Source organism: Cololabis saira, chromosome 12 (genome assembly GCF_033807715.1).
Source record: "Cololabis saira isolate AMF1-May2022 chromosome 12, fColSai1.1, whole genome shotgun sequence".
Taxonomy (NCBI): Eukaryota; Metazoa; Chordata; class Actinopteri; order Beloniformes; family Belonidae; genus Cololabis; species Cololabis saira.
The window spans coordinates 42,520,316-42,544,827 of NC_084598.1; the positions used below are offsets into that span (position 1 = coordinate 42,520,316).

The 24,512-nt window shown below is 42.9% G+C and overlaps 2 protein-coding genes across 2 annotated transcripts in view; one reads left to right on the forward strand and one right to left on the reverse strand.

Annotated features, from left to right (window-relative positions):
- LOC133456428 (NACHT, LRR and PYD domains-containing protein 3-like) overlaps positions 1-24,512 on the forward strand; it is a 687,319-nt gene that overhangs the window by 107,085 nt on the left and 555,722 nt on the right.
- The window catches only part of LOC133457492 (uncharacterized), a 133,022-nt gene that overhangs the window by 58,325 nt on the left and 50,185 nt on the right, over positions 1-24,512 (reverse strand). Inside the window, exons 16-21 of the mRNA XM_061736826.1 lie at positions 23,806-23,982; positions 22,435-22,617; positions 19,669-19,845; positions 15,293-15,469; positions 9,308-9,484; positions 8,983-9,161 (exon numbers count right to left, since the gene is read on the reverse strand). Of these exons, the coding sequence (XP_061592810.1) occupies positions 8,983-9,161; positions 9,308-9,484; positions 15,293-15,469; positions 19,669-19,845; positions 22,435-22,617; positions 23,806-23,982 (1,070 nt within the window). The remainder of the gene's footprint in view (positions 1-8,982; positions 9,162-9,307; positions 9,485-15,292; positions 15,470-19,668; positions 19,846-22,434; positions 22,618-23,805; positions 23,983-24,512) is intronic.

Below are 24,512 nucleotides of genomic sequence, written 5' to 3' on the forward strand. Positions count from 1 at the left end.
ATTAGGGTTTTCCCTACCATTATAACATAGCCCCCTCATCAAATGTACCTAGGGGAAGACCTGCAACCACATCACCTATGCCCTCCAGAAGTTTTAGGAAAAACCCAGTATATTATCACAGCTACGATTTAAAATGTAATTAACAAAAAACGTTTTTCTTATCAACACGTCTCCATACACCTGAAATCATACCTGATATTCTCATGACATTAACCTAAAATCACAACTGATATTCTCATGACATTAACCTGAAATCATACCTGATATTCTCATGACATTAACCTGAAATCATAACTGATATTCTCATGACATTAACCTGAAATCATACCTGATATTCTCATGACTTTCCTATCAATCCTCTGAGGATTCGGCGTCTCTCCTCCGGTGCTTTGTTGGATCTCAGCCACAAAGTAGGATGCAGGTTTTCCTCCACAACACGACGTACCCGAGCTCCGCAAGGACATTTTAGTAAATGCTACGGTTGATAAATATGTTAAACATTAAATGTCAGAAAAAACAAAACCGTAACTTCTCTGCTAGATTGAAAGCAAATTGCTTTAAAATAAACCGCTGTTCGCGCTCAGCTGCCATGGTTAGTCAATGGCGTTATGCTACTTCCGGCGTCTAACCGGAAGTTGCACCCACAATCGTTTCTACAGTAGAGACTCCAGGAATAAGGTGGATACGTTTCTACACCCTCCTAACCAGCCAGGACGTTTTGGAGGAAACACTGTTGCAGAAGTCATAGAAGTCTGATTTTTTATTTTTTATATGTTCTTTGGGGGCATCCCCTGAACAGACAGACGTTAGTTTGGTGCAGATCGGACCTGTACTTTTCGATGGGCAGGGCTTTGAAACTTAACCTTTTCCAACATTCGAACGGACGCCGTTGCCACAACATTTGACCAAACCACGTAAAACTTTACCTGTGGCCTCCATATGGGGCCTTGATTGGGCTTGCCAAGTCTCAACTCTGTGAACCCTCTGCAACGCCAACTAGCTCTGTGGAAGTCGTACAGCGACAGGACCAAAAGATCCTAGCAAAGGGCCTTCGGCATTGCAACATAGTCAAAGATCAGCCTCCCAGCTCAAAGCGTTAGTGAATTATTCAAAGAACACACAAACGGTGACCTTTGGCACTTCCGAAGGTTGCACGGGTCTGGACCTTGGCACAGTGGATGAGAGTCACTTCCGGATACAGAGTCTAGAATTTCAGCCTCCTAGCTCAAAGTGTTAGTGAACTATGCAAAAAAAGACACGAAATAGGCTTTGCAGGGCCGGGAAGCAACACACGCGGTGACCTTTGACACTTCCGAAGGTCACACAGATCTGAAACTCGGTACAGTGGATGAGAGTCTCGTCCTGATACAGAGTTTAGAATTTCAGCCTCCTAGCTCGAAGCGTTAGTGAACTGTGCAAAAATAGACACGAAATAGGCTTTGCAGGCCCGAAAAGCAACACACGTGGTGACCGTTGACACTTCCGAAGGTCAATTCAATTCAATTCAATTCAATTTTATTTATATAGCGTCTAATACAACAAAAGTTGTCTCTAGACGCTTTCCAGAGACCCATACCCAGAACATGACCCCCGAGCAGTTATTACATAAACAATGGCAGGTAAAAACTCCCCTAGTGGGAGAAAAACCTTAAGCCAAACAGTGGCAAGGAAAAACTCCCCTTTAGGAGGGAAGAAACCTTGAGCAGGACCAGGCTCATAAGGGGGGACCCTCCTGCCGAAGGCCAGACTGGTGGGTCAGGGACAGCAACAGCACAGCAGGCAGGTGGAAGCAGCAACGGGATGACCAGGGGTGGGGACCGCAGGCCAGCATGCAGCTCCCGAAGCTCCGGCCCAATCATCAAGTCCCAGGTTGGAGTGCAGGGTTGGGAAAGGTTGAGAAAGGGCAGGGCCAGGGAGAGGAGTCTTGATGGACAAACCTCTCCCCTGCCTGCCCGGGCCGTTACCCTGCCCCTCTCACTCCCACGCTGCAGGTTCCGGTGTCCAGCAGAGGATGCTGCAACATGGACAAAAGAGAAAAGGGAGGAGAAGGTGGGGCCAGCACAAGAAACTACAGGAGCGACTCTAACACACTAGAGTTTACACTACCTAGAGATTTACCAACACCAGCTAGAGGTCTACTAAACACTAACTATAGGCTTTACTAAACAGAAATGTTTTAATCATGTCTTGCAAATACTGCGGAGCTAAGCCGTTTTTGGGCTTTATAAGCAAGTAATAAAATTTTAAATTTGATTCTGAATTTTACGGGTAACCAATGGAGCGACGCCAACACTAGAGAGACGTGGTCTCTCCTGCTAATTCCTGTCAGTACTCGTGCTGCTGCATTCTGGATCAGCTGGAGCCTATTCAGCAAATTACTTGGACATCCTGCTAATAACACATTACAGTAATCTAGTCTAGAAGATACAAACGCATGAACTAGTTTTTCTGCATCACTCTGCAAGAGGATTTTCCTAATCTTTGCAATATTACGGAGATGGAAAAATGCTATTTTACAAACCTGATTGACATATGGTTTAAACGACAAATCCTGATCGAAAACAACACCAAGGTTTCTCACAGTTGCACTGGAAGCCATCGCAACACCATCTAATCCCTTCCTAAGATGCTCTGGACCAAGAATGATAACATCTGTTTTATCTGAATTTAGAAGCAAGAAATTTCTGGACATCCAGTCCTTGATATCCCTAAGACATGCCTGAAGTTTAACCAACGGTTCTGTCTCATCCGGTTTCATAGACAAATAGAGCTGCGTATCATCAGCATAGCAATGAAAGTGTATGCCATGATTCTGGATTATACTTCCCAACGGCTGCATGTATAAACTGAACAAGATTGGCCCTAGCACTGAACCCTGCGGAACACCATAACAGACCCTTGACTGTTCTGAAGAAACCTCATGTACATGAACAAACTGGAACCTGTCAGATAGATATGATTTAAACCAACGTAGAGCTGTCCCTTTAATCCCAACAACATGCTCTAACCTGTGCAGTAAAATGCCATGATCTACAGTGTCAAAAGCAGCACTGAGGTCCAGTAGAACCAATATGGACACTAATCCCTTATCTGAGGCCATAAGGAGGTCACTCGTGACTCGAACCAGTGCTGTCTCTGTGCTATGATGCATTCTGAACCCTGACTGAAAGACTTCAAACAGATCCTTTCTATACAAATAGTCACATAACTGGCTTGAAACTGCCTTTTCCAGAATTTTAGATACAAATGGAAGGTTGGAAATTGGTCTATAATTAGCTAAGGTGTCTGGGTCAAGAGAAGGTTTTTTAAGTAAAGGTTTAATTACTGCAACTTTGAAAACCTGTGGTACATATCCTAAACTTAGGGATAGGTTAATTTGGTCCAGTATTGTCGTACAAATAAGAGAAAAAATATGTTTGAATAGTCGAGTCGGGATGGGGTCTAACATACATGTGGTTGACTTAGCTCTATTGACGAGTGAGGTCAGCTCAGGGAGGTCTATAGGATCAAAAAAGTCTAGAGTCAAGTCAGAGCCTAGGGAAGTCACTAAAGCTGAAGAAACACCTACAACCGGCTGGTTGATTTCTTCTCTAATTCTCCTGATTTTACTGTTAAAGAAGCTCATAAAGTCCTCACTACTGAGAGCTGCAGGAATGCACGGCTCAACAGAGTTGTGACTCTTTGTCAGCATGGCTACAGTGCTGAACAAAAAACGTGGGTTACTTTTGTTATCCTCTATCAACGTTGAATAATAAGCTGTTCTGGCTTTGCGAATGGCTTTTTTATATACTATTAGAATATCTTTCCATTCACGATAAGAGTCTACAGACTTACAAGAGTACCATTTCCTTTCCATTTTACGCACGTTTTGTTACAACATGCGGATATCTGAATTATACCAGGGAGTTAAGCTCCTATGGTTGGAAACCCTCCTTTTCAAAGGAGCGACTTCATCTAAAGCTGAATGCAACAAATCAGCAGTGTTACTAACAAGGAAATCAACATCTGCAGAGGTAGAACCAAGGTCACTGGCCTCGACTACATCACTATCACAATTTCGCACTGTCACTGTAAGATAAGCAATGGACTCCCTAAATCTAGCAATAACTTCATCAGACAAACATCTGCTAAAATAATACCTTCTATTTTGCACTTCAACATCAACAAAATTAAATTCAAACGTTAATAAGTAATGGTCGGATAAAAGGGAGTTTACAGGTGAAACCAACAGATCATCAGTTTCAACACCGTAGGTGAGAACGAGGTCGAGAGTATGATTAAAACAGTGCGTCGGTTTATCCACTTTTTGTGAGATACCCATTGATTCTAGAAGAGAATCGAAAGCTAATTTAAGATTATCGCTTTCAACATCCATATGAATATTAAAATCACCCACTATGATGAATTTATCTGTACTGATCAATAATCCAGAAACGAAAATTCCGACAGAAACTCTAGATAAGCACCAGCAGGGGGCCGGTACACTACTACTAACACAACTGGCTTCTCTGATTTCCAGCTCGGAAATTTCAAACTAAGCGTGAGGCTTTCAAACGTATTATAATTGCACTTAGGTTCAATTTTTGTTTGGAGACTGGAGTTATAAATTGCTGCGACTCCTCCGCCTCGGCCCGTGCTTCAAGGAATGTGATGATTAAAGTAGCCGGGCGGAGTCCATTTATTCAAACTAACATACTCTTCCTCCTGTAACCATGTTTCTGTTAAGCAGAAAATATCACTCCTGCTCTCTGTTATTATATCATTTACTAACAGAGACTTAGAGCTTAACGATCGTATATTTAGTAATCCGCATCTAATTTTTCGGTCTGTAATTGGTACCAAATGTACATTGGTTTTAATTTTTTCAAGATTATTTTGGTTAACGCCTCTATAACGCCGCACCTGGTGAACTTTTGGAGGGCGGGGAACTGCAACCACTTGTATTTTGCTAGGCACCTGGTTAGAGTCGCCAATATCATGTAATCCTACAGTTTTAGAGTCGCTAATTGCATAATGCAATCCTACAGTTTTATTGGCAGGCGTTGGTCCTCGAGAAGCAGCAGAGAAGCGTGTAAGACTGCAGCTCTGCATCCTGACCTGGACCCTGGATTGTCTAATAGTGTCTAATAACATTGGCCAGATTTCTAGAAATAAAAGCTGCACCATCCCGGGTGGGATGAATGCCGTCTCTTCTAATCAGACCAGGTTTTCCCCAGAACGTCTCCCAATTGTCAATAAAGTCCACGTTGTTTTCTGAACACCACCGATACAACCAGCGGCGGAGCGAGAGCATGCGGCTAAACATGTCATTGCTGGTCAGATTGGGGAGGGGGCCAGAGAAACCTACGGAGTCCGACATACTTGTGGTCACACAGATCTGAAACTCGGCACAGTGGATGAGAGTCAACTCCTGATACAGAGTCTAGAATTTCAGCCTCCTAGCTCAAAGCGTTAGTGAACTGTGCAAAAATAGACACGAAATAGGCCTCATAGGCAAACCTATAACAATACATAACAAACCTCCTGTGCCTACTGAGAATTAATAACATGTCATGGCATTTTACGTTGAATTCTATTGTTCAGGTTTTAAAATTCTAGCTAAATACATAAAAAAGGGAGGTAAGGTGTGAGCTTCATAACAAAACTTCTGTGCCTACTGAGCATTATTAACATGGGGTTAGCCATAGAAAGGGGCGATAATGAGGTGTGAGCTCCATAGCAAGCATTAATAACATGGGGTTAGCCATAGAAAGGGGCGCTAACAGCCTCCTGCGCCTACTAGTAGGTAGAATAGGGCCCTACTGGCCCATATCTATAGGATGATTGTTATCGTTTTGTCCTTCATTCAATGGTATGACAGCAGTCAAATCGGGTGACGGATCCCATTGACTGCTAAAACAGCATTAAAAACATGCTTTTACAAACTGACAGTAACAAACAGTACCTTGCGTGACAAAAACTCATAATTTAGCCACTATAACAAAGAATAATATGTAAATAATAATAATGTCATAATCCGTGTATATATGACGACCACGGATCCCATTGACTTCGCATAGTACTATATCCGTGGTGTTCCCATTAAAACCTCAATAAAACACTGCTAAAACAGCATTAAAACATGGTTTTACAAACTGACAGTAACAAACAGTACCTTGCGCAACAAAAACTCACAATTTAGCCACTATAATAAAGAATAATATATAAATAATAATAATGTCATAATCCGTGTATATATCACGACAACGGTATCCATTGATTCGCATTGTACAATATCCGTGGTGCTCCCATTAAAACCTCCATAAAACACTGCTAAAACAGCATTAAAAACATGCTTTTACAAACTGACAGTAACAAACAGTACCTTGCACGACAAAAACTCATAATTTAGCCACTATAACAAAGAATAATATATAAATAATAATAATGTAATAATCCGTGTGTATATCACGACCACGGATCCCATTGCCTAGATCCGTGGTGCTCCCATTAAAACCTCAATAAAACACTGCTAAAACAGCGTTAAAAACATGCTTTTACAAACTGACAGTAACAAACAGTACCTTGCGCATCGAAAACGTATAACTTAGCCACTATAATAAAGAATAATATATAAATAATAATAATGTCATAATCCGTGTATATATCACAACAACGGATCCCGTTGACTTTGCATGGTACAATATCCGTGGTGCTCACACGGAATTATACCATTTTCCGTGTATATACCACGGAAAATAGTGGTGAGAGGTCGTGGGCTTTTCACGGATTTTTGTGAGATCAGGTTGGACCAAAGGTCATGTCTAAGCTTCTCTTAGTCCTAAATTGTTGTCTATTGTCACTTTCTCTACTTTTTTGGTGCTAGGAATTCAATTCTGATATAAATTTCCTATTTCATGGTCATGTTGAAGGTCAAATTTAATTTTCAAGATGATTTTTTGCACAAAAATCTCTATCTCTAGAATTAAGTCACATAGAAAGATTATAGAGGGCTCTAGACCACTATTTTCATCCCCAAGGAATGCAATTTTCTGTTTATTGGACAGGTCACTATCACTGTAGTGTCAATAATCTCATTGGTTGAGAACCATGGCCTTCATTCAGGCTTAAGATGAACATAACCTCAGAACTAAGTCACAGTGAAAGAACAGGATTTTATTAAAATAACAAACATTTTGAATGTTGTGCCATTCTTGATGTAACACCTCAGGCGGGGTTACCTGGGTTCAAATACATCAGAACCGTCTTTGTGGCTCTGCAGAGAGTACCAGACAACACTGACAGGCTCTTCGGGGAGGACAGATTCAACAGGTTTACCTTCTCCCCCCTACCACACACCACTCCCCCATACCCCGCTGGGTGCATAGCGCACCCCCAGGGTAATTAAAAACACATCAAAACACACCTGTATTAGGTCATTCAAAGGTCATAACCCCCCCAGACCACTCAGTAAACGGCTCCTCCCCCATCTGGTACACATCCATTAACAGACCCCCCCCATTCCTCCATTCCTCCATCAACAAAAACATGGAAATCCTCACATTTTAAACGCCACAATCAGAGATCAGAGTCCATTATCGAACAACAAGTGTTGAACATTTTTATTGATGTGTTTTAATTCAATTCAGTTCATCCATGTTGGCTTAAACGTTTTGGGTTCTTTCTTCATATTTGACGCATATTCAAGTGTTTTGTGAAGCTTGTGGTAAAATGAGAGTTTAATCTGTGTCAGTATTACAATAAATAAAAGAAAGAGAGTGCGAAATGATCTATCTTTCTTGTGATGGTCGGTGACGCTCCTGGTACTGAGAATAATCACATACAAACACTTATTAACCACAGTAAACTGAACAAGAGAAAAGATCCTAGTTTTATTGAAGAATTTTGACTTTCTTTGAAGTGTTAACAATCATCTTAATATCCAGAAAACATTTACAATATTTACTGGAACAAACTCTGAGGAACATTCATTGACCAAGTCAAGTTCATTTGTGTTTCGTGTTTCCTGAACAAATGCTGCTATTTCCAGGGATCTCTTCACTCTCTCTCTTCATCAGTGACTCGGAGAGAAACTTTAAAAAACCTGACGAAGCTGAAAACACGCCAACCACTAAAGGAAAATTTGAAACGGAAACATATCAATAAAATGAAAACACCAGGGGAGTCATGTGACTCGGTGGGGGAGATGGCTGCTTTGCTGAGCAGCTCCGCCGCGGCAGCGTAGACATTTATCCATCAGTACATTAGTAGTAGGCAACTCCGTACTAGAACTCATCCAGACTTTAGACAAAGCGCTTGAGGAAAAAATGTCGAACAGGCCTCAAGTTCAAATTAAAGGCTACATTTTGATGTACTGTTTTTTAACAATAATATAATAAAAATAAAGACTTTTTGACTTAACGTGAAATACATGAATATATGAGAAGTTTGTAGAACGCTGGAATTCAGAAACTATGTACATCTTCAACATCATCGTCATCATGGTCCAGTCAGAGTTTGTCCACACAAACTGGTTCTGCTTCAACCTCTGAGGACGATCAGGACACGTCTCATCCTCTCAGCACACACACCGTCCTGTTAACTCTCATTATTCCCAGCTGGAGAGAAGAAGAAGAAAGAAGAGAGGAGATAAAGGAGTGTTTGCAGAGACTCCCTCCATCAGCTGTCAGTCAGTGATGCAGCACATCCAGGACTTCAGAGTGTTCATGGCTGCAGTGGAGCAGTCTGTACATCCTGGAAGGCTGTCAGCTGGAATACACCTTTATTTCTGGACACATGAACACAAGCACAACAACGGTCCACAACCAACATCTAAATCATCTGATCCTGAAGCCTGTCATCATCCTCCTTTCACAAATTTACTGGGGAAAGCAGCCGCTGAGAAGCTGCAGCTTCACTGGAAACACTGGATCTTTGATTTGATATCAGGTGGATTTAGTAGAAAACTGCTGGAAGCAGCAGCACCGACTCCAACCTCCACTGACCTGAGAGTCTGCAGCTGATAGTCTGGACTCTTCACCAGGTCATACAGCTGCTCCATATCTGCATTGTGCAGGTCGTTGTTGTAACTCAGGTCCAGATGTTTCAAATGGGAGGGATTGGACTTCAGAGCTGAGACCAGAGAAGAACACCTGTACTCTGACAGACCGCAGTGCTGCAAGCTGCACAAAGACACCAGAGAAGAAGAAACCAGAGCAGTTAGATGGTCAGTGTGGATCAGCAGGATATCAGCCTGATGTCTGCAGGTTAGTGTCAACACAACTTTCACATCAGATTCATCTGAACACACAACTAAAACATGTCTGACCTCAGAGTCTCCAGTCTGCAGTCTGGACTCTCCAGAAAACCACACAGATGTTTCACTCCTGAGTCCTCCAGGTCCTCGTTGTAACTCAGGTTCAGATGTTTCAGATGGGAGGGGTTGGACTTCAGAGCTGAGGCCAGAGAAGAACAGCTGATCTCTGACAAACTGCAGTCCTCCAACCTGAATAAAGAATAAAAGGTGTGAGCTGACGCCACCAGGATGCAGGTTCCAACAGTCCAACAGAACCAGTGAAAGAAGGTCATCGTCATCATCATCATCATCATCATCATCATCATCATCATCATCATCATCATCTTACAGGCTCCACATAGATGAGAATTAGAAAGGTGATGGAAGCTTTATTTCACTTTTCTTACTTCAACACACGTGTATTTATATTTAGTTTCAGACTATGAAAACCATAAAAAGACATTATTTGTTGCACCTTATGTCTTGCTGTCAGCTGGATGAAATTATCTTAACAGACTTATTAAGACATTATAGTAAAAACCTGGAAAAAGATGTTTTCCATGTTCAGAGTTTTATATTCGGTAAACTTGTATTTGTTGAAATGAAATTTAATGGTAGTCAAAGGAAGCCAACGTTGGTTTGACGGATTTCAGTCACAGTAAGAAGTTATTCAGTAAATGAGCTCTACAGCTCATTTGTATATGACTACTACACATTCAGTGTGTCCACTATTGTCTGTCAGACTCTCTGAGTTTATTAACAGCGTCTGGAGGACATTTTTGAACGTATCAGCTGTTTAAGCTCCTCGTACGTTTCCACTAAGCTGTTGTTCACTTGGTGAAACATCAGCAACACTCGTCCTCCATTTCTGAACAGGGACATCTGGGACCGAACTCACGGTCTGCTTAAGACAGACGTCAACGTGCACGTACCAGGATTAGTTCAACCTGGCTTGACATAGCTGCACCTTCTCATCTTGGATCGTCTTCCTCCAGCTGAATAATCCAGGATGAACTCAGGAGAATATTAAGCCTTTCTCACACAGGCTGGACTTTTTCTTTCTACTTTCATGCAACAAACCTCACAACTGTCCCAGAAAAACTACAGCAAGATGATCAGCGATGAAACTAATCCAACCGTGGAATACATTTGAAAAAGCAGCAGAGAAAAGCAGCTTGAGATGACTTTGGAGGTCTGGAATACAATATGTAATCCTGGATCAATCAGGGAACTTTATATTCGGTTGGTTTATTAAAAGACTTTAAGATCAACATATAATTTACATTTTTGTGAATAGAACACCAATTATAAATATCACATTTCTGTCATCGTCAGTCCTCCGCTCAGACCCGCCTTCAGTGGTTTTCCACTCCCCTCTCTCCTGCTCACCCCGTCTGCCAGCCACGCCCACCTCGTCACTCACTCCATTCACCTGCTCTCCCAGCTGCAGCTCCTCAGCAATCAAGACAGTATAAAAGCTCCACTCTCCTCTTTGCTCACTGCCAGATTCTCTCTTTGCCATGCAAGACTCTTCAGTGTTCTCTGTCCTGACTTCCTGTTGCCGACCCTGCCTGTTCCATGGCTCTGCCTTGTCTCCTGTTCTCCGGTGCCCGACCTTGTCTTCCGAACCTGACACTGTTTACTGCCTGATCATTGTCCTGTCTTCCTGCCTGCTCTTCGCCCCTGTTGGGAAATAAAGTGAACCAGACAAACTCCCACCTTGTGCTCTGTATGCTGCATTTGCCTCTGCCAGTCGTAACAATTTCTACTATTACCTATTTAAATGTTGGAACAAATGTATTTTTCTTATTTCCCAGTTTAATCTTGTTTGCTAAAATGATTTATTCCAGGTTCAGACACATCTCTGGTTCTTCAGTCGTTCCTGTCTGACTCATTCAGATGTTTGATTTTTATGTCATAAATCAGAATAGGAAGTTTAAGAAGAAACAAACTGTTGGAGGACTAAAGCAGATAAGAAGAAACCAGAGCAGTCAGATGGTCAGTGTGGATCAGCAGGAGATCAGCCTCATGTCTGCAGGTTAGTGTCAACACAACTTTCCGATCAATTCAATTCAATTCAATTCAATTTTATTTATATAGTGTCTAATACAACAGATGTTATCTCTAGACGCTTTCCAGAGATCCAGAACATGAACATAAACATAAACATAAACATAAACCCCCGAGCAATTATTATATAAACAATGGCAGGTAAAAACTCCCATAGTGGGAGAAAAGCCTTAAGCCAAACAGTGGCAAGGAAAAACTCCCCTTTGGGGGGGAAGAAACCTTGAGCAGGACCAGGCTCATAAGGGGGGACCCTCCTGCCGAAGGCCAGACCGGGGGAGTCAGGGACGTCAGCAGCACACAGCAGGCAGGTGGAAGCAACAGCGGGATGACCAGAGGTGGGGGGGGGGGGGGGGCGTCAGCAGCACACAGCAGTCATGTGGAAGCAGCAACGGGATGATCAAAGGGCTGGGGGGAGGGGGGGGGGGGGGGGGCGTCAGCAGCCATCCACGTAGGCAGGTGGAAGCAGCAACGGGATGACCAGAACGCAGCTCCCGAGGCTCCGGCCTGCTAACATGCACAAAAGAGAAAAAAGGGGGGCCGGCACAAGAAACTACAGGAACGATGGACAAAAATGATAGCTATGAGATATTTATAATAAATAAAAATGGTAATGGAGAAGAGAGGCAGCGAAAAGGAGAGGAGAAGAAGGGTGAGAGGCACCGCCCAGCGGATCATGTCGGTGCCCCCCTGCAGCATAAGCCTATAGCAGCATATCTACCGCAAAGCTATATTTGAGACTAACTATTATAGTCTTGTTCTATAGCTGCAACTATGACTACTGACTCTAACACACTAGAGTTTACACTACCTAGAGATTTACCAACACCAGCTAGCGGTTTACTAAACACTAACTATAGGCTTTACTAAACAGAAAGGTTTTAAGTTTAGTTTTAAAGGTGGAGGTGGTGTCAGCCTCCTTAACCCAGATTGGAAGTTGGTTCCAAAGTAATGGTGCCTGATAGCAGAATGCCCGCCCTCCAAATCTACATTTAGATACTCTAGGAACTACGAGTAAACCTGCACCCTGGGAGTGGAGAGCTCTGCCAGGAACATAAGGCACTATCAAATCTTGTAAATACTGCGGAGCTAAGCCGTTTTGGGCTTTAAATGCAAGTAATACAATTTTAAATTGAATTCTGAATTTTACAGGTAGCCAATGGAGCGACGCTAACACTGGAGAGACGTGGTCTCTCCTGCTGATTCCTGTCAGCACTCGTGCTGCTGCATTCTGGATCAGCTGGAGCCTATTCAGCAAATTACTTGGACATCCTGCTAACAACACATTACAGTAATCCAGTCTAGAAGATACAAACGCATGAACTAGTTTTTCTGCATCACTCTGCGAGAGGATTTTCCTAATTTTTGCAATGTTACGGAGATGGAAAAACGCTATTTTACAAACCTGATTAACATATGGTTTAAACGACAAATCCTGATCGAAAACAACACCAAGGTTTCTCACAGTTGCACTAGAAGCCATCGCAACACCATCTAGTCCCTTCCTAAGATGCTCTGGACCAAGAATGATAACCTCTGTTTTATCTGAATTTAGAAGCAAGATATTTCTGGACATCCATTCCTTGATGTCCCTAAGACATGCCTGAAGATTAACCAACGGTTCTGTCTCATCCGGCTTCATAGACAAATAGAGCTGCGTATCATCAGCATAGCAATGAAAGTGTATGCCGTGATTCTGGATTATACTTCCCAACGGCTGCATGTATAAACTGAACAAGATTGGCCCTAGCACTGAACCCTGTGGAACACCATAACAGACCCTTGACTGTTCTGAAGAAACCTCATGTACATGAACAAACTGGAACCTGTCAGATAGATATGATTTAAACCAACGTAGAGCTGTCCCTTTAATCCCAACAACATGCTCTAACCTGTGCAGTAAAATGCCATGATCTACAGTGTCAAAAGCAGCACTGAGGTCCAGTAGAACCAATATGGACACTAATCCCTTATCTGAGGCCATAAGGAGGTCACTCGTGACTCGAACCAGTGCTGTGTCTGTGCTATGATGCATTCTGAACCCTGACTGAAAGACTTCAAACAGATAATTTCTATACAAATAGTCACATAACTGGCTTGAAATGGCCTTTTCCAGAATTTTAGATACAAATGGAAGGTTGGAAATTGACCTATAATTAGCTAAGGTGTCTGGGTCAAGAGAAGGTTTTTTAAGTAAAGGTTTGATTACTGCCACTTTGAAAACCTGTGGTACATATCCTAAGCTTAGGGATAGGTTAATTTGGTCTTGTATTGTCGCACCAATAAGAGAAAAAACATTTTTGAATAGTCGGGAAGAGTCGGGATGGGGTCTAACATACATGTGGTTGACTTAGCTCTATTAACGAGTGAAGTCAGCTCAGGGAGGTCTATAGGATCAAAAAAGTCTAGAGTCAAGTCAGAGCCTAGGGAAGTCGCTAAAGCTGAAGAAACGCCCACAACCGGCTGGTAGATTTCTTCTCTAATTCTCGTGATTTTACTGTTAAAGAAGCTCATAAAGTCTTCACTACTGAGAGCTGCAGGAATGCACGGCTCAACAGAGTTGTGACTCTTTGTCAGCCTGGCTACAGTGCTGAACAGAAAACGTGGGTTACTTTTGTTATCCTCTATCAACGTTGAATAATAAGCTGTTCTTGCTTTGCGAATGGCTTTTTATATACTATTAGAATATCTTTCCATTCACGATAAGAGTCTACAGACTTACAAGAGTGCCACTTCCTTTCCATTTTACGCACGTTTTGTTTCAACATGCGAATATCTGAATTGTACCAGGGAGTTAAGCTCCTGTGGCTAGAGACCCTCCTTTTCAAAGGAGCAACTTCATCTAAAGCTGAGTGCAACAGATCAGCAGTGTTACTAACAAGAAAATCAACATCAACATGAGAGGTAGAACCCAGGTCACTGGCCTCTATTGCTTCAGTAGAGGCTTCACTATTTTCCACTGTCGCAAGATGAGCAATGGCCTCCTTAAATTTAGCAATAACTTCATCAGACAAACATCTGCTAAAATAATACCTCCTGCCCTGCACTTCAACATCAACAACATTCAATTCAAACGTTATTAAATAATGGTCGGATAAAAGGGAGTTTACAGGTGACACCAACAGATCATCAGTTTCAACACCGCAGGTGAGAACGAGATCGAGAGTATGATTAAAACAGTGCGTCGGCCTGTCCACTTTTTGTGAGATACCCATTGATTCTAGAAGAGAATTGAAAGCTAATTTAAGATTATCGCTTTCAACATCCATATGAATATTAAAATCACCCACTATGCAGAATTTATCTGTACTTATCAATAATACAGAAAGGAAATCTGAAAATTCAGACAAAAACTCTAGATAAGCGCCAGCAGGGGGCCGATACACTACCACTAACACAACTGGCTTCTCTGATTTCCAGCTCGGAAATTTCAGACTAAGCGTGAGGCTTTCAAATGTTTTATAATTGGACTTAGATTCAATTTTTATTTGGAGACTGGAGTTATAAATTGCTGCGACTCCTCCGCCTCGGCCCGTGTTTCTAGGAATGTGATGATTAAAGTAGCCGGGCGGAGTTGATTCATTCAAACTAACATACTCTTCCTCCTGTAACCATGTTTCTGTTAAGCAGAAAACATCACTCCTACTCTCTGTAATTATATAATTTACTAACAGAGACTTGGAGCTTAACGATCGTATAGTAGTCCGCATATAATTTTTCGGTCTCTTATTGGTACCAAATGTGCATTGGTTTTAATTTTTACAAGATTATTTTGGTTAACGCCTCTATAACGCCGCACCTGGTGAACTTGTGGAGGGCGGGGAACTGCAACCACTTCTATTTTGCTAGGCACCTGGCTAGAGTTACCAGTTACATCATGTAATCCTACAGTTTTGTTGGCAGGCGTTGGTCCTCAGATTTATCTGAACACAAAACTAAAACATGTCTGACCTCAGAGTCTCCAGTCTGCAGTCTGGACTCTTCAGGAAACCACACAGATGTTTCAGTCCTGAGTCCTCCAGGTCCTCGTTGTAACTCAGGTTCAGATGTTTCAGATGGGAGGGGTTGGACTTCAGAGCTGAGACCAGAGAAGAACAGCTGATCTCTGACAGACCGCAGTTCTCCAACCTGAATGAAGAATAAAAGATGTGAGCTGAAGCCACCAGGATGCAGGTTCCAATGGTCCAACAGAACCAGTGAAAAAAAGCTTCATCAATATTCATGACATCATGCTGCTTCTCCAATTAAGACGTAGTGACTTCAGCTCTTCAGCTCTGCAGCTCCACCAGTGGAGCCATCCACACAAACTCACGTTGTGCAGCCAAATGATTCAAGTTTCCACACAAACAAACATGTCAGGAGGAATTCTGGGACAAATGTCAACTCATTCATTTGAATGAAGGAAAATAAAGCATTGGTTTGAATCTCAGAGACACAAAAACATGATGAACTGAAGTCTAATATTTCATGTAGTAAAATAAGTTTCCAGTGTTCAACAAGCAGATGAACAACTTGTTACTTGAACATGTTGTGTTTGAATATCTCAGTCGGTACAAACGTTAGAATCTCATTGTTTGCACAGGAGCAGGTATGGATATGTTACCATGGAGATCTCTGGTGTGCAGCTAACCTGGTCTGGACCAGACTAACAAGCAGGACTTCTTCCTCCTGCTGCTCCATCTGATCAGTCAGCTGTCACTCTGATCAATCATTCATTTCATCAACACTTGTTCATCATCTTCTGTGTGTTTGTTTCCTCATTTTCACAACCAACATCAACATTTACAGATACATTACAATTCATCATCATCATCATCATCATCATCTTACAGGCTCCACATAGATGAGAATTAGAAAGGTGATCGCAGCTTCATTTCACTTTTCTTACTTCAACACACGTGTATTTATATTTAGTTTTAAACTCTGAAAACCATAAAAAGGCATTATTTGTTGCATCTTATGTCTTGCTGTCACCTGGATGAAATGATCTTAACAGACTTATTAAGACATGATATGAAAAACCTAGAAAAAGATGTTTTCCATGTTCAGATTTTATATTTGGTAAACTTGTATTTGTTGAAATGAAATTTAACAGTCGTTAAAGAAAGCCAATGTTGGTTTGACTTATTTCAGCTACAGTAAGAAGTTATTCAGTAAATGAGCTCTACAGCTCATATGTTGGACTACTACACATTCAGTGTGTCCACTATTGTCTGTCAGACCCTCTGAGTTCATTAACAGCATCTGGAGGACATTTTTGAACGTATCAGCTGTTAAAGCTCCTCATACGTTTCCATTAGAAGCTGTTGTTCACTCGGTGAAACATCAACAACACTCGTCCTCCATTTCTGAATCAGGACATCTGGGACCGACCTCACGGTCTTCTCAAGGAAGATGTCAACGTACACGTACCAGGATTAGTTCAACCTGGCTTGATATACCTGCACCTTCTCATCCTGGATCGTCTTCCTACAGCGGAATAATCCAGGATGAACTCAGGAGGATACAGTGGGGAGAACAAGTATTTGATACACTGCCGATTTTGCAGGTTTTCCCACTTGAAAAGCATGTAGAAGTCTGTAATTTTTATCATAGGTACTCTTCAACTGTGAGTGATGGAATCTAAAAAGAAATCCAGAAAATCAAATTGTATGATTTTTAAGTAATTAATTAGCATTTTATTGACATAAGTGTTTGATACATCAGAAAAACAGAACTTAATATTTGGTACAGAAACCTTTGTTTGCAATTACAGAGATCAGATGTTTCCTGTAGTTCTTGACCAGGTTTGCACACACTGCAGCAGGGATTTTGGCCCACTCCTCCATACAGATCTTCTCCAGATCCTTCAGGTTTCGGGGCTGTCGCTGGGCAATACGGACTTTCAGCTCCCTCCAAAGATTTTCTATTGGGTTCAGGTCTGGAGACTGGCTAGGCCACTCCAGGACCTTGAAATGCTTCTTACGGAGCCTCTCCTTAGTTGCCCTGGCTGTTTGTTTCGGGTCGTTGTCATGCTGGAAGACCCAGCCACGACCCATCTTCAATGCTCTTACTGAGGGAAGGAGGTTGTTGGCCAAGATCTCGCGATACATGGCCCCATCCATCCTCCCCTCAATACGGTGCAGTCGTCCTGTCCCCTTTGCAGAAAAGCATCCCCAAAGAATGATGTTTCCACCTCCATGCTTCACTGTTGGGATGGTGTTCTTGGGGTTGTACTCATCCTTCTTCTTCCTCCAAACACGGCAAATGGAGTTTAGACCAAAAAGCTCTATTTTAGTCTCATCAGACCACATGACCTTCTCCCATTCCTCCTCTAGATCATCCAGATGGTCATTGGCAAACTTCAGACGGGCCTTGACATGCACTGGCTTGAGCAGGGGGACCTTGCGTGCGCTGCAGGATTTTAATCCATGACGGCGTAGTGTTACTAATGGTTTTCTTTGAGACTGTGGTCCCAGCTCTCTTCAGGTCATTGACCAGGTCCTGCCGTGTAGTTCTGGGCTGATCCCTCACCTTCCTCATGATCATTGATGCCCCACCAGGTGAGATTTTGCATGGAGCCCCAGACCGAGGGAGATTGACCATCATCTTGAACTTCTTCCATTTTCTAATAATTGCGCCAACAGTTGTTGCCTTCTCACCAAGCTGCTTGCCTATTGTCCTGTAGCCCATCCCAGCCTTGTGCAGGTCAACAATTTTATCCCTGATGTCCTTACACAGCTCTCTGGTCTTGGCCATTGGGTAGAGGTTGGAGTTTGTTTGATTGAGTGTGTGGACAGGTGTCTTTTATACAGGTAACGAGTTCAAACAGGTGCAGTTAATACAGGTAATGAGTGGAGAACAGGAGGGCTTCTTAAAGAAGAACTAACAGGTCTGTGAGAGCCGGAAGTCTTACTGGTTGACAGGTGATCAAATACTTATGTCATGCAATAAAATGCAAATTAATTACTTAAAAATCATACAATGTGATTTTCTGGATTTTTTTTTTTAGATTCCATCACTCACAGATGAAGAGTACCTAGTCACTTATAGTCACTTAGTCACATGCATATACACACACACACACACACACACACACACACACACACACACACACACACACACACACACACACACACACACACACACACACACACGCATGATCATATACATACACACACACACATAGACATACACACTGGCTTGTTCACCTGCATGCTGGCTCTCTAGTTTTTGGGTTTAGGTAGCGGTAGCGATAGCTTAGCTCAGACTGCGATCAGATCTCAAGATTTAGGTCGATTGCTGTTATTGTTTTGGTTGGCTCCGTGTCGGTTTCGTGCTTTGTTTGTGGTTTTTTGTTGCAGATTTCCAGTGCTTGATGTGTGTTTCCGTGTGTTCCTGCTTCCTGGATTGGCAGTGGATGTCGTCACCCCCCCCCAAAAAAAAAAAAGTCACTGGGTTTGTATGTGTATATTTATGTATGTGTACGCATATGTATGCGTATATATATGTATATATATTAAATATAGTAATAATGCACATATATATACTTTTGGTTTCTACCGTCATGGTATCAATCATTAATATGTGTGCAGACAAGGGAAAAAAAAAAAAAGAAGAGTACCTATGATAAAAATGACAGACTTCTACATGCTTTTCAAGTGGGAAAACCTGCAAAATCGGCAGTGTATCAAATACTTGTTCTCCCCACTGTATGTCAAGTCTTTCTCACACATCCTGGATTTCTTATTTCTACTTTCATGCAACAAACCTCACAACTGTCCCAGAAAACTACATCAAGATGATCAGCGGTGAAACTAATCCAACCATGGAAAACATTTGAAAAAGCAGCAGAGAAAAGCAGCTGGAGATGACTTTGGAGGTCTGGAATACAATAAGTAATCCTGGATCAATCTGGGAACTTTATATTCAGTTGGTTTCTTAAAACACCTTAAGATCAAGATATAATTGACAATTTTTTCAATAGAATAATAGTTATAAATATAACATTTCTACTATTACCTATTTAAATGTTGGAACAAATGTATTTTTCTTATTTCCCAGTTAATACTTGTTTGTTCAGATGTTTTACTCCAGGTTCAGACACATTTCTGGTTCTTCAGTTCTTCCTGTCTGACACATTCAGATGTTCAGTTTTCATGTAATAAATCAGAAGAGGAAGTTTAAGAAGAAACAAACTGTTGGAGGACTAAAGCAGAGATGAAGAAACCAGAGCAGTCAGATGGTCAGTGTGGATCAGCAGGAGATCAGCCTGATGTCTGCAGGTTAGTGTCAAAAACAACTTTCACATCAGATTCATCTGAATACACAACCAAAACATGTCTGACCTCAGAGTCTCCAGTCTGCAGTCTGGACTCTCCAGGAAACCACACAGATGTTTCACTCCTGAATCCTGCAGGTCCTGGTTCCCGCTCAGGTTCAGATGTTTCAGATGGGAGGGGTTGGACTTCAGAGCTGAGACCAGAGAAAAACAGCTGATCTCTGACAGACCGCAGTCCTTCAACCTGAATAAAGAATAAAAGATGTGAGCTGAAGCCACTAGGATGCAGGTTCCAACAGTAGAATACTAATTATATATATCCAGAGCCGTCTGGGAGATTTGCAAGGCCCTGTACGAAATTGCCGGGGAGGGCCCTTGCAAAATTTGGGGGTTTTTCGGGTTGGATCGGGTGTCTATATGCGCAATTTTAACTCTCCAATTAGCAAAATACTGGATACCTTCCCCTGCCTCATCATCATCTCAGCCCTGCAGCTGCTTGAGACCCGGTCGGATCAGTGATTTTTGTAACAAATTTATCAAACAAGCCTTTCAGAGAGGCATTAAACTCTTCCATTTTCTTTAGTTTTTTCTTTTTTCATTCCCTGATGGAAATTTCCTGAATCTGTCTCGTTCTCTCGACATTGTGTGACAGTTTGTTACACACTCCACCCGTCTCGATCAGAGCACCTTGTGTCAATACGCTTGGTCTGACGCAGTTGTATTGAACAACAGACACACTCAGCTACGCAGCGACATCAATCAGCAAGCACATCATTGCACATATATTTATTGATATGCACAGAGTAGTACACATTTAGGTCTGTAATGGAACATGACTGTTGATATTTATAAGGGAAAGAAAAACGAAAAAAAAAAAAAAAACGGCCCATAGCGCGAGGCCCTTGGGGCACGAGGCCCCGTGCGGTCGCACAGTTCGCACACCACTAGCGGCGGCCCTGTATATATCACATTTGTCAGGGTGTGGTTGTTGAGGACCCAAAAGCAGGAGAGCAGGAGGCAGGAGTTCACAAAACAGGGTTAAATTAACAAAAACCAAAACGAAAAGCGCTGCTGGGCAGGATCAAAAAGGGCAGAACAGAAACAGGGATCCAAGAACTAGAGGAGAACATGGAGGGAGCAAACAGTACGGACCAACAACAAGCAAGGGAAAGACAAGACCAGATATACACAAGGGGGTAACGAGACACAGGTGCAGACAATCAGGGCAGATGGGACACAGGACGGACAGAACTGAAACTCAAAAAATGGGGGGAAGTGTAAAACCCTGACATTAACCCCCCCCTCAAAGGACAGATCCCAGATGTCCCAACGCCCCAACCCAGGGCGGGCGGAGGGGGCCCGGAGGAGGGCCCACCCGGCCCAGGCCAACACACGGCCAAAGTTACGGGGGCTGTCCTCGGGACTGGGCAGCCCGGCGAGACAGCTCGGGGGGTCGTCCACGAGGTCTAGGCTTGGGCCTTGGCGTGGGGCTTGGGCGACTTGACGTGGGGTTCAGACGACTTGGCGTGGGGCTCGGAAGACTTGGCGTGGGTCTCGGAAGACTTGGCGTGGGGCTCGAATGACTTGGCGTGGGGCTCGAATGACTTGTCGGGGAACTTTGACTTGGCAGGGAACCTTGACTTGGCGGGGAACACAGGATACGAGTACGAGGAGCTGGCTGAGGGGGAACCCGGGTCCTCGGCGCTGGCTGAGGGGAAACCCGGGTCCTCGGCGCTGGCTGAGGGGGAACCCGGTTCCTCGGTGCTGGCTGAGGGGGGTCTGGGACCATCACCGGAGCAGGGACGGGAGCAGGAGATGGAGCTGGGGCTGGAGCTGAGGCGTCCTGGACCACCGCCGGAGCCGGAACAGACTGGAGCGGGTGTCGACGTCGCCTCCCCTGGGGTCGAAGACACCTGGGCCCCCTTCGAGCCAGGCGTGTTCCCCAGAAGGGGGAAAGAGGCTGGGGTGCGTCCGGGACCACCTCGGGAACAAAGTGAGGTGCGTCCAGGACTACCGCCGGATCAGGAACAAGCTGGGGCTGGGGCTGGGGCTGGCGCCGACGCCGTCGTCGTTACTATCCCTGAGCCTGAAGGCTCCTGGGCCCACCTAGAGCCAGGCGTGTTCCCCAGAAGGGGGACTCCTCCTGCTCGGCCCAGCGTATGTTCTTGGCCGATTCCCGGTAGAAGAACTCCAGCAACGTGATGAGCTCTCTCGCTGGGTCCATCTGGTCGCTCCGTTCTGTCAGGGTGTGGTTGTTGAGGACCCAAAAGCAGGAGAGCAGAAGGCAGGAGTTCCCAAAACAGGGTTTAATTAACAAAAACCAAAACCAAAAGCGCTGCTGGGCAGGATCAAAAAGGGCAGAACAGAAACAGGGATCCAAGAACTAGAGGAGAACATGGAGGGAACAAACAGTACGGACCGACAAGGACAGATGGGAAACAGGAGGGACAGAACTGAAACTCAAAAACTGGGGGGAAGTGTCAAACCCTGACAACATTGCTACTATTACCTATTTAAATGTTGGAACACATTTATTTTTCTTATTTCCCAGTTAATTATTGTTTGTTCAGATGTTTATTCCAAGTTCAGACACATCCCTGATTCTTCAGTTCTTCCTGTCTAACACATTCAGATGTTTAGTTTTTATGTAATAAATCAGAAGAGGAAGTTTACTAAGAAACAAATTGTTGAAGGACTAAATCAGAGAAGAAGAAACCAGAGCAGTCAGATGGCCAGTGTGGATCAGCAGGAGATCAGCATGATGTATGCAGGTTAGTGTCAACACAACTTTCACATCAGATTCATCTGAACACACAACTAAAACATGTCTGACCTCAGAGTCTCCAGTCTGCAGTCTGGACTCTCCAGGAAACCACACAGATGTTTCAATCCTGAATCCTGCAGCTCGTTCTCACTCAGGTCCAGATGGTTCAGAAGTTTCAGATGGGAGGGGTTGGACTTCAGAGCTGAGACCAGAGCAGAACAGCTGATCTCTGACATCCTGCATTCCTCCAACCTGAATAAAGAATAAAACATGTGAGCTGAAGCCACCAGGATGCAGGTTCCAACAGTCCAACAGAACCAGTGAATAAGAGCTTCAACAATATCCATGACATCATGCTGCTGCTCCAATAAAGACGTAGTGAATTCAGCCCCTCAGCTCTGCAGCTCCACCAGTGGATCCATCCATACAAACTCATATTGTACATCAATGGTATAACAATATACTTGAATAACTATATAAGAGTAGATATACTATATATACATTGGTTCATATATTTACCTCCAATTATATAGATACATGTACATAAAAATAAAAATTACCATAAATCTGTATATCGACATATCTACATATAACTATAAATCAATATATATTAACAGAGATATAGATACACAAATATTGTAGGTATAAAACAACTCAATATATCCATATACATACTTACTTATAACATATCTAAATCCATAATATACATCTATATATCTACATGGCTTGACATAGCTGAACCTTCTCATCCTGGATCATCTTCCTGCAGCTGAATAATCCAGGATGAACTCAGGAGGATATGTCAAGTCTTTCTCACACATCCTGGACTTCTTATTTCTACTTTCATGCAACAAACCTCTCAACTGTCCCAGAAAAACTACATCAAGATGATCAGCGATGAAACTAATCCAACCATGGAAAACATTTGAAAAAGCAGCAGAGAAAAGCAGCTGGAGATGACTTTGGAGGTCTGGAATACAATATGTAATCCTGGATCAATCTGGGAACTTTATATTCAGTTGGTTTCTTAAAAGACCTAAATATCAAGATATAATAACATTTTTCCTAATAGAATACTAATTATATATATATATATATCACATTTCTACTATTACCTATTTAAATGTTGGAACAAATGTATTTTTCTTATTTCCCAGTTAATTCTTGTTTGTTCAGATGTTTATTCCAAGTTCAGACACATCTCTGGTTCTTCAGTTCTTCCTGTCTGACACATTCAGATGTTAAGTTATTATTGTCAAAAATTAGAGGAGGAAGTTTAAGAAGAAACAAATGGTTGGAGGACTTGAGCCAAGAAGAAGAAACCAGAGCAGTTAGATGGTCGGTGTGGATCAGCAGGAGATCAGCCTGATGTCTGCAGGTTAGTGTCAACACAACTTTCACATCAGATTCATCTGAACACACAACTAAAACATGTCTGACCTCAGAGTCTCCAGTCTGCAGTCTGGACTCTCCAGGAAACCACACAGATGTTCCACTCCTGAATCCTGCAAGTTATGGTTCTTACTCAGGTCCAGATGTTTCAGATGGGAGGGGTTGGACTTCAGAGCCGACACCAGAGAATAACAGCTGATCTCTGACAACCTGCAGTCCTTCAACCTGAATAAAGAATAAAAGATGTGAGCTGAAGCCACCAGAATGCAGGTTCCAACAGTCCAACAGAACCATTGAAAAAGAGCTTCATCAATATTCATGACATCATGCTGCTGCTCCAATAAAGGCGTAGAGCTCTTCAGCTCTGCAGCTCCACCAGTGGATCCATCCACACAAACTCATGTTGTGACTTTGGAGGTCTGGAATACAATATGTAATCCTGGATAAATGGATAAAGGGATAAACGCTTTTGAATGAGAAAAGTAAGGTGCGTCGTCGCAGGACGAAGACTCAAATTTTGATGTATAACACACCTGGGTGCACGTTACGGTTCGGGCCGTATTAACTGCCGAAGGAATGGCATAAATTTCGCCAAAGTGACACGATTAATTCAAAATGGCCGACTTCCTGTTCGATTTCGGCCATGGCGCCAAGAAACTTTTCTTTAAGTTGCGACATGATACAGGTGTGTACCAATTTTGGTGCATGTACGTCAAACCGTATTGTGGGGCTTGAGGCACAAAGTTTTCTAGGGG